This window comes from Eulemur rufifrons, chromosome 16 (assembly GCF_041146395.1).
Source record: "Eulemur rufifrons isolate Redbay chromosome 16, OSU_ERuf_1, whole genome shotgun sequence".
Lineage (NCBI taxonomy): Eukaryota > Metazoa > Chordata > Mammalia > Primates > Lemuridae > Eulemur > Eulemur rufifrons.
The window spans coordinates 74978588-74996422 of record NC_090998.1 but is presented as its reverse complement, the minus strand read 5'-3'; the positions used below and the strand labels follow the sequence as shown (position 1 = coordinate 74996422).

The window sequence follows — 17835 nt, the reverse complement described above, 5'->3', positions numbered from 1 at the left end:
ACATGGGACTTACTATGTAAAGCTACACCAAAAGATCCTACAGAGATGCAGACTGCCCAAGTAGGAGGCAGCAGGCACATGAAAATCTCAAGTTCTGGTTTATTCTATCTAACTTTAGACAAGAGATAAACTTTGAGCATTACTGTTGTCCTAAACTAGAAGATAAGTTTAATTCAGTTTCCCTATGCAAAGTAATCAGTGAAAATCCTTTGAAAAATCAACAATACAGCAACAAATCACCTAGAATTTTAAAAGATATTTCTTTTAATGTAAGGATGAAGTACAAGAAAAAGCTGGACTCCTGCACAAGGTGACAAGAGAACAGTGCAAAGTTTCCAGAAGCTTGGATCCTCACACATTCATCTGCTCCTGAGCTAGAAAGAGATCAGAAAGAAAATAATGCTACCACTCTTGAAGAGTTGATATTTAAAACAGTCAATTAAGAGTTGTGTGATCTGAAACTCCTGGAATCTCAGTTTCCTCATTTGTAAAATGAGAACATACACCTCAGAAGCCAGTAGCAAAGATTAAATGAGAGAACTTAATACAAAGCAATGATCACAATGTTGAAATATAATAAATGGTAGTTAAGTATTCTATGCAGGTGATAACTTCTGCCTAGAATGCTCTACACAAATCCTCTCAACACATGCCCTGTTCCCTCCTCCAATCCCAGGTCTGAATAACCAGGACTTTTCCTCAGGCTGCCATTGAGACATCATTATCTATCTTTATTTTTGGAGACAGAGTCTCACTCTGTTGCCTGGGCTCAAGTGCCATGGTGTCAGCCTAGCTCACAGCAACCTCAAATTCCTGGGCTCAAGCAATCCTTCTGGCTCAGCCTCCCGAGTAGCTGGGACTACAGGCATGCACCACCATGCCTGGCTAATTTTTCCTATATATTTTTAGCTGTCTGGCTAATTTCTTTCTATTTTTAGTAGAGACAGGGTCTCGCTCTTGCTCAGGCTGGTCTCGAACTCCTGAGCTCAATCCTCCTGCCTCAGCCTCCCAGAGTGCCAGGATTACAGGCATGAGCCACTGCGCCCACCAGCAGAGACATCATTATCTTTAAAATGCTTTTCCTGACTTCCTCCCAAATGAGTTAGGTACCCCTCCTTATGTTCCCTCGGAATCCTGCAATTTATTGCTTTTCTAGTATTCAACATATTATTTGGTTAATTGTCCACCTATTTGCTTATTGCTACTACTAAAATGTAAACTGTGTCTTATTTAAAGTCATATTGCCAGCACTTAACCAGTGCTTCCAACATAATAATCACTCAACAAAAAGTATGAAATTATATGAATCAATGAAAAAAGTAAGTTATCTATATACAATTTTAAAAATTCAATCATTTCATTTAAATGTTTAAAGGGTAATAAAGAGTAACAAGAAATAACACTTAAAATGCTTTCTTTGATACATTCTAAAAGGTGAGAATAAGCAGAATAAAAGCAGGAAAGGAGTAAATAAAAATGAGATCTAGGATACACAAGCTACAGAAATGAAACAATTATGCATTATAGAAGCTAAATGATTTAAAATTTCCAACATGTAAATTTTGTCTATGATATATAACACCCTAAGTAAATAAAGGATATTTACAAAAAAACCTTACAATTACTACTGTCATACTTGTTAGTAAAGTGTGAATGCTTCTTCCTGAATTTGGGGACAACATTATGATAGTCACTATTACCATTTCTATTCAACACTAGATTGCAGGTGTTAGTCAATGCAACAAAGAAAAAGAAATAAAATATATAGATTTTATTGGGAAAATAAGAAATAAAACTATTATTCACAGATGACATGATAGAGTACATATAAATTTCAAATGTAAAAAAATCTACAAATTCCTTCAAAAGAATCCAAACTGTCAAAACTATCAAATGAATTTAGCAGGATTCCTGGATAAAGAAACAATATACAAATATCAACTACATTTCTCTATACAAGCCACAAAGAATTGGAAAATAAAATTTAACAAAAACATATAATTTATAATATATGATCAAAAAATCAAATAGTTAACAAATCTACCAAAAGATATGCCAGACTTCTAAAGGAAAAACAACAAAACACCACTGAGAAAAATTAAAGAAGGCTTACATAAATGAAAAGTTTATACCATGGTCATGGAAGAATCAATATTGTTAAGATAAGTCTTCCTAAATTGGTCCATAGATCTAATATAATACCAACCAAAATCCAAGCAGATTTTTTTGGTAGAAATAGGTAAGCTGATTGCAAAATTCAGATAGAAATGCAAAGGACCTTGAATAGTCAAGGCAAAGTTGGAAATATCAAGACATACCACAAAGCTACAATAATCAAAACAGTGTGCTCTCATATTAACAGTAGTCAACTAGATTAATAGAACAAAACAGAATGTTTAGAAAGTAACATATACAATTACCAGCTTTGCAACGTAAGCATTACAGTAATTCAGTGGAGATAGGTTAATCTTTGCAATAAATAATGCTGGTACAATTATTAATAGAATCTGTATGAAAACTACAACCCTATATCACACCATACACAAAATTCAATTTGAAAGGGATCATAATAGACATAAATGAGAAAGGTAAAACAATAAAGCTTCTAAAAGAAAACATAGAATAGTATCTTTAAAACCTTGGGGCAAGCAAGATTCTCCAAGAGAACACAAAAAGCTACAACCATCAAAGAAAAGACTGACATACTATACTTGATGTCATTAAATTTAAGAATTTCTGTTCAATTAAAAAAAAAAAAGATATTAAGAGAGCAAAACAATAAACCATGACTGAAAGAATATATACACAACATGCATATTCCCAAAATGGCTCTATATGAAATACGTAAGAAACTATAAATAAGAAAAACACAAATAACCCAATATAAAAATGGGCAACAGACTTGACAGTCACTTCACAAAAGAAGGCATTATGAAAATGTACTCAACACCATTCAACATAGAGAAACAGAAATTAAAACCACAATGAGATACCACTACACAACCATCAAAGTGGCAAAAATTAATAAGATAGACCCAGTATGATCAAAAACGTGGAGCAACCGGATCTTACATACATTGCTGGTGGAAGTGTAAAATGGCATGAGAACTTCAGAAAACTTTTTGGCAATTTTTCATAAAGTAAAGCTTTATGCCTACCCTTTGACCCAGCAATTCCACTCCTGGGTATTTGCGAAAGAAAAGAAAAGAAGAGAAGAGGGGAGGGGAGGGGAGAGGAGGGGAGGGGAGGGGACGGGAGGGAAGGGGGGAAAGAAAAGAAAGAAAAAGAAAAAAACATATTCAAAAAAAGACTTGTACAGGAATATTCACAGTAGCTTTCTCATAATTGCTAAAATTGGAAACAACTCACATACTCACCAACAATCAAATGGATAAATAAATGGTGGCCCATTCATATAATGAAACACTACCAATATTAAAACACTATGAACTACTATTCCATGCAACAAAGAAAATGTAATGATGACTAAAGAAACCAGACACATATGAGTCCTTTTATGAAATATGAGGTAGTGACTGGAAGGGGTAAGAATGAGAATTCTGGTGTGCTGGACATGTTCTGTATCTTGATTTTGTTAGTAGTTACATAGGTGTATATATGTATATATAAAAATTCATCATGTTGTACACTTAAGATATGTACATTTTATTATATGTTTATCTATACCTCAATTTTTAAAATAATTCAAATCTTTTATACATAATTAGGCCAAAAGCTATAATCAAACCTAATGTTTTCAGGAATATTCCTTCATGTTTAGTTTTAATAAGAAAATTCTCTAGCAAGATATAAAAAAACCTGAAGCATAGGAATACATATAGTAATATCTGGTCTAATTTTTATGTTACTGAAAAGTTAGTCCAAAATTTATAAATTTTTCATGCTTCTAGTATACAAAAAAAGAAAGAAAATTACCCTATTTCCTTAAAAAAGCATGACATTTGAACACTAGATATGATTTTTTTTCACAACGGTTCAAAGCCTATGACTTTGGACTCTACATCTCCATTATCAAAATACAAATAAAAAATGAAATCACAAAAACAAAATATAGGTTCTTGCTTTTATGACAATATTAATACATTCTAAAAAGCAAGTCCTTTCCAATCTTTTCTTATACTGGCCCAATACAAAGCCCACGTACTTTTCTTTTGTTTTTGTTCTCTAATCATCAGAGAAATGCAAATCAAAACCACAATGAGATGCCACCTAACTCCAGTGAGAATGGCTTTAAACAAAAGTCCCAAAACAACAGATGCTGGCATGGATGTAGAGAGAAAGGAACACTTATACACTGTTGGTGGGACTGCAAACTAGTACAACCTCTATGGAAAGTAGTATGGAGATACCTTAAAGGATTAAAAGTAGACCTACCCTTTGATTCAGTAATCCAATTATTGGGTATTTATCCAAAGGAAAAAAGTCATTTTATAAAAAAGACATTTACACTCGAATGTTTATTGCAGCACAATTCACAATCACAAAGATGTGGAATCAACCCAAGTGCCCATTAACATATGAGTGGATTAATAAAATGTGGTATATGTATATCATAGAGTACTACTCAACCATAAGAAAATGGTGAACTAATACCTTTGTAACAACTGGATGGAACTGGAGACTGTTCTTCTAAGTGAGGTATCACAAGAATGGAAAAACAAACACCACATGTACTTACTATTAAATTGGAACTAATTGATCAACACTCATGTGCAATGGTAGTAAAATGCAATGGAAATCAAGCAGGTGGCGGGGGCAGAGGGAATGAGTAAATTCACACATAATTGGCACAATGCACACTATCTGGGTGATGGACACAATTATAACTTTGAAACTGTACAAAAGCAATTCATGTAATCAAAAAATTTGTACCCCTGTAATATTCTAAAATTAAAAAAATCCAACACAAAAAAGGAATTCAATTGCATAATGGAACTTATATAAGCACCATAAACTAGTAGGAATTAGCTTATTTGAACATTTTTATATACTACCATTAAAAACTAGCTGGTGGTAAGTTTTTCAAACAAGCCAAATGCAAATTTAAAACTTAAACTCATTGTCTTACATAAGACAATTCAAAATCTATCTTATCAACTTTATTTTGAATAAATCCATACTATACCTCATTACTACCATAGCCAAAAGGAGTACTAGACAAATTAGTGGTTATACTGTGCAAAATAATTTCACCACTAAGAGATCCAGAAGCAATGTAGCAATCATTCCAATTGTATGTTACACAAGTTACTTCATGTTTATGATCCTGAAAGAGAGAAATGAAAGTATTAATAAGCACACTGTCCCATAACTTTCAAACAGCCCATTTTCATGTTTTTGTAAATAACAAATATTATGTATTTGTCAATCTAATATTTACTCTAACATTTTCCTTGAATAACTTTAAAAAATTACTCAAATGAGTAACTATCTGATCAATACCAAGTCTTCTCAGGAAATAGATTTATTTTTCATTATCATAATAATGGTCCAGGCACTGTGAAAAAAAGAGATGTCATGGAAAGGCAACTTTCTACACGGCATTATGTCTACCTTAAAGAATTCACTTCCACTGAAAAGTAACATGTATTACAAGTTAACTATTATGAGAATCCCTGCCCTTGAGAGTATTACTGTTCAATTGAGAAGACAGGACATTTAAATTAATGTGAAAATGGTAGAGTGAATGCTAAATGAGCAGTGGAGACAAAGTGTCAGAGGAAAGAGAAAGACATCACTGTGAACTGAGTTGACAGAGGAAGCTTTATGAAAGACATAAAGCCTGAGTTCAACCTTTAAGGCTAAGAGAAAAGTCATGGGAAGGGGAAAGAAACCAGACATTGCAAAACGGAACAGTGGGAAAAACCAATGAGCAAGGCATGTTTGAGAGATAATAACAGCTGCTTCCATTTGCTGAGTACCTATTAGTGCTAGGAGCTTCATGTATCATTGAATCTTTAGAAAATCCTAAGAGGCAAGATCATTTTGCCCATTTTATAAATGAGGTACATGAGGCACCAAAAGTTTAAGAAACCTATGTGAGCTCACATAACTGCTAAGTGATAGAGCCAGGATGCAATTCCAGAGCAAACTCCAAAGCCTATGTCCTCCCACTATACCAGGCTGCCTCTCAAATCCAAATGGGAATCTACTTTGAGAAAATACAATTGTTGAGTTTTAAACAAGCAGAGTTCAAAAGGACTATATTTTCCAACATCAAATCAGAGAGATGCCTGTCTAGCAGAAGCATAGAAAAGTGATTAGGGTTAGGAGGATAGTTTTTAACAGTTTGGCGCCATATCTCAGTAATATAAACAAACTAACCCCTGTATCTAATAATTAGATTTATGTAATAGCAAGAATAATAGCTATGCTATTCTACTTATGTAACTTTTTCAAATGGTCTCTCAGGTACTTTCAGAGATTTCTCTACATTTTATTCCTTTTCTAAATCAAAGAAACAATTGCTAAATTGAGATAGCTACAATAAATGTTTGATGAGAAGATAAAAGGAGTAACAGACATTTTGTGTATCATTCCCATTTGGGAAATTAAGAACATGGGGTCCAATACAATTTCTATGACTTCATAAAGAGGCAGCTATCTTCCTAATTTCAACTATGGAAAATAAGTCATTCAGTAAACATTTACTAAGCACCTACCAAGTGTCAGAAATTGTGTTACATCACCAGGAAGAGAGTTGTTAAGGAGGGATCCAAAGGTGAAAGGTAAGATTTCCCACTATCACAATTAGTCAGTCAAATACTCATTAATGGAATGAATGAGGGAACAAAGCATTCTAAGAATTTCAAACAACATGAAGAGAAAAAACTATCAGGAGTGACTGGGAAAGCTGAGGATGGAAAAATGAGCAGAGTTTTGCCATGCAGGGATGGGGTAAGCGAAGCTCCTAAAATGTGTGACAATGTATAACAAAACTTGCCATAGACTCTAATCTCTTCTCAACTCTGTAAGACACTCCCTATTCATAGCAGGTATATCCCTCTAAATACCTTTAATTAAAATATTTCATAATTTAAAAGAGTAAGCAATGAATAATACCTGAGTTTGCATTTCATCTTTGCCGTTACCAGTTGTTTGACATAGAACAAGTTCTTTAACATCTGACTCAGTTTCTCTATCTGTACACAGGAGGAATACTACCTGCTCTGCAGAGTTGTTTAGATAAGTACGGTAAGTATTTATAAGCACAGTAGCTGGCATATCAAAGAACTCAATAAAAGTTAACTATTCTCATTACTGGCAACTTTTCAATTACCCATCTTTTCCATAGCAAAGATTATAGAGTTAAGACTCTTGAAAATTTAGCTAAACATAAAATAATGAACTTCCAAAGTTAAGCAGCAATTATAGGATTATGTTTCAATTTAGCTAAGAGAAAACAATTCTTCCATATGCCATTTCTCTAATAAGAATTAACTCAATGACATTAAGACATATAACAAAATGATAATGATGTCTGGTATTTGCTACAAAATAATCTGGAGGTGGGAGGGTTACTAGGTGAGCACATAGATAAAACAATATTGACCATGAGTTGACCATCATGGACATCAGATGATGACTACCATGGGTAATGGATTAAAGGAAAGTCTTTCTCTCTGTGTGTATGTACATGTAGGATATATATACATATATGTGTGTGTTTAAATTTTTCATTATTAAAATTTTTAAAAGACAAAATTAAAAATAACTTTAAAGATTAACTTCTAAATAGTAAAAGGACACAAAAATGAAAAGTAGAAGTAAAAAAAATCATAACCAGAGACTTTCTTGTAATGAATATTTTTATTTTCTAAAAATGCAAAAAGCTAACTATTTAAAGAAACACTAATTGTAAGTAGTAAAATTTTAGAAAATATTTCATTACCAAGTTAAAAATACACACACACAGAAATAACACAAACAGCAGCAGCCAAATATACTACAGAACTAAGAAGCCAAATCCCCAACTCTGATTACCATACTGAATATTATCATCCTAAAACCAGTATCCTTTTTCCCAAAGTGTCTTAAAAGAAGATCCCTAATGATGACAAACCATACTTTAGGAAAAAATGAAGGAAGTGGTTCACTCGAGCAAGAGTGGAACTAAATAAAAAAATAAAAAATTTTAAACACTGATAATGTGCATTAATGCTATACATGGAAGAAAAAAGATAAAAAGAAGTTTTTGGTTAAACAGCACCTTTATTTTCCTTAATAAATCTTGCTTCAATTCTCAAGTGGCTTGTTTTTATCATAAAAGCTCAAAATGAAAAGTTTGGTAATTACCCTAAACACACTGTGAGATTCCTATTTTTTGTAAAGATTAAAGAAAAAACAAATTGCTTACCTTAAGAGATCGATGAACTCTTTTTGATTTTAAATCCCAAATATTGACAGTGTTATTAAGGCCTCCGCTTACCAAATACATGGATGTAGAATTTAAACTGACACATGTCTGCTTTTGCTATTTAAAAAAAAAAGAGAGTTACCTTAATTTAACAGAGCCAGCCCAGAGCTGACTTTCAGGTCTCATCCAACACTGAGTAAGCATGTGACAAGTATTTGTTGAATTAAATATTATAAGCATGCTAATATTAATATTTGTACTAAAGAGGCACCTCTCGTCATCTTTCACATGGATCCAACAGTTTATATGGGGATCAAAATGGTTTCCAGGTCAGCAAACAAGTTCATGTTCTCTTGCATAGAACGGTGACAATAGAGGAAGCTTAGAAAACACCTGCAAGTCTTGGTCTCCCATCAGGGCTTGCCAGCCCTTCATATTTCCCCTTGATAAAACCTGCTCTTGTCTTTCCACAGCATATCTTAAATTAAAATCAATCCCTAGCTCAGAATATGCTAAAGAAAGAGGGGGCTTCAAAGAATTTATATTAATAGTTTAGACCCCTCATTTCACAGATGGGGAAGGCTTTTCAAAAAGGTCAAGATACTTGCCCTAAGTTTCCCAGCAAATTCCCCAAAAGAAGCTGAAGTCTCAAACATCATTATGATCAAAACCTGACCTCACATTCTTCCCCATCTCTGCAAAGACACCAGCCATCCAGTTTCTCAAGGTAAAAATCCAGATAACCCTTGATTCCTTGTCCTCCCTCCCCTCCAGTAAGTTCCATAAATGCCAACCCTAAAAAAATTCCCACATGGGCCCCTCTTTATCTATAGCTACTACTAGCACTAACCTAAACCTTGCCAAACCATGACAGCAGCCTCCTACCTCATTTCCCTGTTTCCACTCCTGCTTTTCTACATTCCATCCTCCATAAGTAGGGTGTACTTTAAATCAGGTATCTTTCCTGTTTAAAAATCTTCAATGGCTTTCAACCTAAAATAAACTCCAAACCCATTAACCTGGCTTTCCCAGCCCTATTCATCTGGGCCCTGTTTACCTCATCTCTTACCATATTCCTTCTCATCCACTAATTCTCCAGCCATACTAACCTTCTATTTCTTAACACATTGACTGCCACACTAGAAAAAAACTTTTCCTTGGGGCCATGGTGTTTTATTAGAATAAAAACTTCAAAAACAAAATGATCCTTTCTAATCTCATGAATGAAAAATGAAACTTATTGACTTCTATTCATTTAGTCCACATTTTTAGAATTTATCAATATTAATTGTAACAATAAGAACATCAACAAGATTTTCATGAACCAACTGCAGCGTTTTGCCCAGGTTTTGCTTCACAAGGCCCCAGGCTCAAAACTAGTGTGAGTTAAATACAATTCACACAGCAGTTAATGTGGTAAACATACAACCATATATGTGTCTCAAGGCTTCAACAAAAGCTTCCCTAGAAAGCTAAGTTCCCTGAACCTTGGCTGGATGGCTTTGTCCTAGTCAACAGACATCAACTTAAATGGCCTCTCTTCAGGAGACTCCCTTGGCCACTTAACTTGCTATTGCACTATCTAATTTTAGTTCTCTGTATGACAACTTATCAATATCTGAATATTTGTTTACTAGTTTATTGCCTGTTTCCATCAGAATGTCAGTTTCATTATAGCAAAGACCATACCCATGCTCAATAAATACTTATAAAATAAATGGCTAAAAATACAGAGGTTATCAAGTTCTACTCACAATGAGTATCTATGAGTGTCACCTATGTGGTGGTGCCACCAGTAACTATGGTACACAGAACATGTTGCATGTTTTTTCCTATTTAACCTATAGATGCAGGACAAAGCTACAATAATTGATCTTGTCTCTAGTTGAATGCTACAAGGGGGAAAAAAAACAGTGAAATGAAGTCCAAAGGGGACATTTTATGACTTAGTTAAAAGTTAAAAGGCAAGCTATGTAGGTTTAGGCTTAGGCAAATCATCTCACCATTCTGAGCTTATAGTTCTTCATCTGAGACATGAAAGGTAAGGACTAGATCTACTGTTCTTGCCTTGAATCTATACATCTCAAAAACATCCTGTGCTCATGAGAGATTCTTAAAAGGCTGTGGCTGGTCCCCTTTCTCTTAAGCCCCACAATGGACTACCCAAGGTCTCTTTTAGTTCTGAAATTTGGACCAAGTGTTATCACCTGACATGTATAAAAATAGTAGGCTGCACATTACATCAATGTTTGAGTATAGTTGCTGTAATTCTCTTGCAGGTACCATTCTAGGAATTGACTTTGGTCTAAAGAGACTACTAAGATTTAGAATCTGGTTGTCACTGCAAATCAGGGCAGTTTGCTAAGAACTATCAAAATATCCTTTAAATAAAACAGACAAACACGGTGTCCATGAAACATAGCCATATTGGGATTCCAATCGTCACAATGACTACAATTATTCTTAAGGGATCACAACAAAACCTGTATTTATAGCTGTTGATGGAAGACCTTTTCTTCTGTTAATGTATTATTAATGTAGCTAATGAACTTAAATAATTAATGGAAATTATGCAGTTATACAGGAACTCTATACCCCCAAGATATAACATTAGAGGTATAATTTTTTAAATCTAAAAACAACAGCTCGTCAAATTTCTAGGATATTTAGTAGCCTATTATATCCATAATAATACTGTTAATACCAATCTCTCCACGTTAAAGAGATAAAATACAAAAACAAAGAAAATAAGCATGAACCTAAAGTTCCATTCTAAAAATGATTTTAAAATAAGTAGGATCAAATTTTATTTTCCCAACAGAAAAGATCTAATACCTCAAAGAGCACAGGAATAAGAGGACTTGGAAGGACTACAGAAGAGGAGGTTATCAAAACATTAATGTTACAAAAAATTATTAATAAAAGCTAAAGAACCAATGTTTGTGAAGTATTTTTATAAATGAATTAATATAAATTCAAAATTAGAACTAAAATGATCTTACTTTTAACCGTCTGAATTATGATGATTACTTAACTATAAGAAAGAAGGCTAAGATTTATAGCAACTAATTTGGAACATTTACAAAACCCTTAGAATTGTGTCACACTTGCAAATATCAGTTTTTTTTTTTAATACTTAAAAAAAAAAAGGCCCAAACACTGTTTCACTGATTTCAAGGTATATATGTGCTACAAAAGTAGCACATATAGAGGAGGAGATGGAAATCAACACTGTTTTGCTGTTGACATTAAATTCAACAAATGTTTGTTGACCACCTATAACAGGATCCAAAGATCCGAAGACGACTAAGATGTTTTGCCTGCTCTTCAGGAGTTCAATCTGCCTTCTATCGACCAGGGATGTCCTCTGTTTCAATTTTACTGAACTCAGTTTGAATAGACAGGGTGCCTCAAATTCCATTTCTACCCTTAGCAGACATTCTCACTGCCCCAGTCTCTAATATCTCTGGGTTGGAATTGAGGTTCAAGCCAATCCCATAGAATACCTTTAGGAAAAGATTGATAAAAATTGTAAGCCCTCTTTAAATTAGCAGAGTTAACAGTCTATTGTCCTGTCTTCTGTCTAACTGGGTATCTTACCTATACCAGATTATAAAATTATGACTATTCATAATAATTTAGGGTCTGTGATGAAAACTTTGAAACTAGAAAAAATAACTACAAACTACTTGTATGTTTTTATTTAGACCTTATCCATTTTAAAAAGCAATAACTTTAAAGGAGCATGTGTTGAATGGAATTGAAGAAGAAAGCATCATCCTCAGTCAGAGGGATTAATTTATACAAATAAAAGGATAAGGAAACAACAGGCAATGAGAGCTTCATTTAAATACCCTGGGATCAAAGCCATCCTGTTAAAGGAGGGTACGGGGAGGCTCAGGCAGGCCCCTCGGGATGAAGTGGACAACCTGAAGCAGAGGGTTACCGTCAGATATGGGTCATTTACTGATGATCCTAAGCCTAAGGTCAATAAAGTAGTGCTGTGTCATAAGGGTTCATATGGTCAGGTCAACCAAGTAACCTTGATGGGACATAGTCCTGTAACAGGTAGCAACAGGGACCCTCCCAAAGGGGAGAAATGGAGAAAGTAAGCACCTAGTGACCAAAATCCAAGTCCTTAACTGTTCCCCTAGGATCCAATATTATTTTGCCTAAAGATGCTTCCGTAAATATGCATACCTTACCTTTAAGTGTTACTGTATTACTTTAAGACTAGGTTAAGAATGACACCTTTGAACGCCTTTATATTTAGTTGTAAGCATCATAATAAATAAGCAATTACCACTCAAGCAAAACTAAGATTTTAAAAAGTTTACAAAAAAATCACTTACCCCTTCAGCAAGCTCTAAAAGGGGAACAGGTTTACATTTGCAACTTGAAACAACTATTTTGTCGCCACTGGAAGATGCTGTCACTAGAAAGTTATCTGAATGAAGAGTTATGGAGCATCAAACCATCCATGAGCATCTACAGCACTAGATTATTATTGTAAGAATTGCAATTATAAAAGCAAACACACTAAGAAGACAAGCAAATGAGTATAACTTACACTTTAGGTTTTAAAAATGGCTCAGGTTACTAATTACAAAGACTAATTCTCTTTGCTACTACTACAGGGAAGAACTATGCTTTCTGGCTGTGCTATCACTTGAAAGCTATTTAATCCATGTGAAATACTACTCCGCTTTCAAAGAGTAGGCCAGAAAGTCTAATTTTATCCTTCAAGAATGAGAGCATGATAAAAGCACCATCACCAAGTATCAGTCAGCTTTTTCATCTACAAAAACCATTCAAGATAGTTATTTGTTAACCCAGTGCTTGGTACCAATTTAAGACAGAAAGCAAATATCCACACTAGTCTTCTATCTTTCCACACACACACACAAAAAAAAAAAAGCCTGATTTTTTTCAGGACTGGAATTTTTGTGATAGAATGTTTCAATGTTAAATGTATTGAGAATGAATAGTACTGTAACTGTAGCAAATATAAAGAAGTGTGGTTAAGTAGCAACGGTTTATGTTATGGAAGAGTTTTATTTTAATTTGACACACCTGGAGCTCTGACTTGGGGGGAAAGGCGGTACAGGAGCAACATATGTAACCTGCAATTCTGTATCCCCCATAACAAGATAAAATAAAAAAAAAAAAAAATTTATTTTAAATTAAAGTAAATTTAAATTAATTTTAATTAAAAATTATATTTTCCTTATTTTAAAAACTTGTAAGTGAAATCATCAGTAAACACAAAACAATGTATTTCAAAACTAAAGTGATTAAATACAATATAACCAAGAATAAGTGTCTGATTTTGAGTCATAACAAATTAAAATATCAGAAGTTTAAATCTATGCCAGTCTGTGAATAAGTGCAATGGAGAAAGGTAAATTAGACACTCAGAATCCTAACTGCATTATTTCTGGATGGTTTACATAACATTCAAATATTTTGTGAACAGAAATGAATTGTAATTTTATTATGATACGTGATTCAAACAAAATCATTTCTACCTAGATACTACAACATTGAGGAAAATAAATCATTTCCCTCTCCTTGACCTCTTCCCACTTAGACTATAGAAAAGGAGGGACTGAAGGAAGATACTATGAGAGGGTAATCTAGTTTTTAAATTTCTTTTGTAGTTTTAGAAGTGATGAGAAAGTGAGGAACATAATCTAAAGGACCAAAAAAGAAAAAGAAAAAGAAAAGGAAGAAAGAAAACTAACCTCCCTGGCACTTCACATTAATGCCATCCTTGGCATCTATGCTACATGGACCCCAAGCTGCTGAGTCTGGGAACTTTGTGTTCTTCAGTTTTTCATCTCCATGGAAGAGATCAAAGTCTTATCGAGAATAAGACTGTATGAGGGCTTTCAGTGCACATCTACTTTTACAAGAAAACTATATAGAAATAAGAATACAGTTTCCAAAAGCCATACAACACTATTTCATGGCCACATCAGTTTTGTTGATAGACTATTAAGCAGTACATCAGTAAATTCCAACTCCTAGTAAAACTCCTTGGAACAAAAATAAACCAAAAAATAATTAATTTTATTAAGAATTGCTACTTTTCTCTTATACAGTAACAGGGAAAATTAAGCTCTAAACACAATGAAAATCTAAAAATAGAGAGCAGCAACTTCATATATTTGTCACTCTCTTTAAAACATTTTCCCTATGTACATCTGGAGAGTCCTTCAAATATGTAGTCATTTCACCATGAGTCTGATTAAAAATACAGAGCACCAAAGTAATTTATTACTTTAATACAGAAGCAAGGAATGATAAAGAGGTAAGTTTAATTCAATAACAAAATTCATTTTTGTTATGTACTTGCAAGAATAATTAGGCTGGCATGAAAACTTCTAGCATTTTTGTTCACACATCAGTCATACTTTAAAGCTTTGATATTTTTTCTTTTATCAGGAAGTAGAGCATCAATACTACTTCGGTATTGAGGAAAATCAGACAAATATTAAAACTTCATTCGTTGTTTCAGAAATGAGTTTCACAAAAGAATAATTTGTAACATACCAATCATATAGAACATTTTCATACAAAAGGTGATAAGAGTACATTGTTTATAGCAGTGGTTCTCAACTGGTGTAATTTTGGGAATTCTGGAGACATTTTTGGCTATCACAGCTAGAGGCTACTGGCATCTAATGGGCAGAGGCCAAGAAAGCTTCTCAACGCCCTACAATGCATAGGAAAGCCTCCACAACAAATTATTTGCCCCACAATGTAATAGGGGTTCAGAAACTCTAGTTTACAGGCTTCACTCCCTCATTTATTTTATCCACGTTTAGGAGCTCATCAAGACAGGGAGGATGTCAATTAGAAACATAAAAAACTTAGGAAAAAAAATCAATCTAGACAATGTTACTATGTCTGTTTAGGAAATGTTATTTTCATCACACATAGAAAGGAAGAGAAATACAGAGAATACGTCAGTAAGACGGGAATGTTGGACAATTTTTTATCTCCTCTCCATCTTGCTTCTGCCTTTGAGTTCTGTCTTTAATTTCCAAATCAGATACACAAATACCCAAATGTAGTTGCAAAAACTCGTTCTAAAACCTTTCAGGATCATTTCCAGCCACCTTATTACCTATCATATTCCATTTGGTTCAAAAACAAACTGTTGATAACACAACTAATTCTATGGTGTGGATCTAGTACACATTTTTTTAAAATAGCAGTATTTCTGAACGAAGTGCGTTGCAACTAGATTTTTTTAAAATGAAACCAACAGAGAAAATAAGAGTGCATTCATATGATATACTGTTTTTAAACTACTATTTCACTTTATCTTTGGTAACAATGCAAAATATATTTCTCATTATGGATCACATACAAAAGTTTTACCAACACTGGTTGTTTAATCTAATAAAAAGTGGTTACTTAAAAAAGAAAAAAAGGATACTATTGCTGCTCCAACACATTGAGCTGATTCCATGTGGTGATGTGTGTGGGTTGAATTTATCCACCAATGTCATAGATGAAGCATCCCATATTTTAATATCATCTCCCGATGAAGCAAATCTGAGGTTTTCCTGCATGACTGCACCTACAAATAGTTTCAAACAATATATTTAAAAAACAAGGATAGGCAAAAAAAAAAAAAGTGTGTATACATATATATGTATATATATAATTAATCATCTAATCTAAAACAAGTGACTCCATTCATCCACTTTTGTTGCAAACAGTGCCCTCACCACAAAGTAGTTGAAGTGATGATCCTAAAACATAAATCAGATCACATTCTCTTAGCTGACCCTTCCAATGGCTCCCTACAACAATTATAATATAATGAAATCCAACCTCCTTGCCCTGCCTCACATGACCTGGCCCCTATGTAACCCTCCCCCCTCTTTTCTCAGGGGGCCACCAGACTCTGGACACACTGGCCTTCTTTCTGTCTCATGGAACAAGGCAAGGTCATTCTCACCTCAGTGTCTCTTCATTGGCTGCCCCTTCTGCCTGGAATGCTCCGCCAGATTTCCCATGGTCATCTCCTTCTCATCATTCAGGTCTGAGCTCAAATGTCTCCTCCTCTGAAAGGCCTTCGCTGACCACCCTGGCTAAAGCAGCCCCTTACCAGTTACCCTATATACCAATACCTGATTTCCTTTTGTCATGGCACTTCCTACTATCCAAAATTCTTATCTGTTCTCATAATAATGTCTGCCTCCCCATACCAAAGTCTTGAAACATTCCAGGCACACAGTAGGTACTCAACAAATAACTGTTAATAAGTAACTTCCCAAACTTTTAAAAAATGTATGATAAATTAGCATTCCTACAGGTCAGAATCCAGTCACCCCAGTTTTTCAAAATCTAAAACTAGCAATCCAGCCAAAGGAGATGCCACCAAGCCACCAAGTCCCTATATCAATACTTGGTCTATAATACCCTCGCTCATATTATTCATGGTATTTAATAGATAGTTCACACACATAATTCTAACAAGGTGATTTCACAAACCAGGGCAATCTAGAAGACCAATGTCAAGGAATCTGCTCTAGGCAGACACTTCAACAGCAGCAAGCAGTAATGGAAGACAGGAGAAAAAAATTCCCAAAACTACATAGGAGAAAGGAGAGGAGGAAAAGGGGATAGCAATATACCCCACCATACCTTGCAATGCAAGAGTACTATACATTAGTGATGTCACAGACAGGTCCCCAAATCATCAACAAAACATCACACTTATGTCTAGTATGCCCCATTCTGGAGGACAAGTTAAAGACATAATAAATTATAGAAACCTTTCATTCTCAAGAGACAAAAAAATTTTTAATGTTTATAAAAACGCTAAAACTTTTGTTAACTAGTCACTCATGTGCTTCATTATGCTCCGTTCATCAGATAAATGCAGTGCTACTGAAAGCCATTAAAGTCGCCTATTGAAACAAAGACACAGTATTTGGATTTGGTGCCTTAAACACGCGTAACAAGTGCCCTCTTGGTCTCCAACTCAAGAAACAATGAAGTCCAGAAAAGCAATCTCTTAAATTCAGTAAACACAAGCGCAACATGTGTCTACCGTAATGTTACACCATGTCTGTAGAGCAGTATGGTGCAGTGGGCAGATCACTGAAGCCAGGGTTCAGAAAAACTAGGTCCAAATGATCTGTCCCAACTTAGGTGACATAACTGACCAAGTTACTTAATGTCTGTTTTCTTCTCTGAAAGCGGGGCGAGGAAGAGGACCATCTGTCCACCTACCTCAGTCTTCCGAGAACTGAGCACATTTAGTGAGAGCATTATTACAACAGGCCCTCAAAGAGGGTCCCACTGAAAGCAAGCAGTTAGGATACAATGCGATAACGGACTGCTGGCCCCGGTTTAGGGACAGCAGCTGCATGAAACAATTCAACCACAACAGTCAGCTGAAATAAAAGTTTTCCAACTTTAATTCACCAAAACTG

At 34.5% G+C, this 17835-nt stretch overlaps 1 protein-coding gene across 1 annotated transcript in view; it reads right to left on the bottom strand.

Moving 5' to 3' along the window:
- Positions 1-15963, bottom strand: part of NEDD1 (NEDD1 gamma-tubulin ring complex targeting factor) — a 36548-nt gene extending 20585 nt beyond the window's left edge. The window contains exons 1-4 of the mRNA XM_069490373.1: positions 15825-15963; positions 12730-12824; positions 8378-8494; positions 5147-5287 (exon numbers count right to left, since the gene is read on the bottom strand). Coding sequence (XP_069346474.1) covers positions 5147-5287; positions 8378-8494; positions 12730-12824; positions 15825-15960 — 489 coding nt within the window. The 5' untranslated portion in view covers positions 15961-15963. The remainder of the gene's footprint in view (positions 1-5146; positions 5288-8377; positions 8495-12729; positions 12825-15824) is intronic.
- Positions 15964-17835: the final 1872 nt, after the last annotated feature.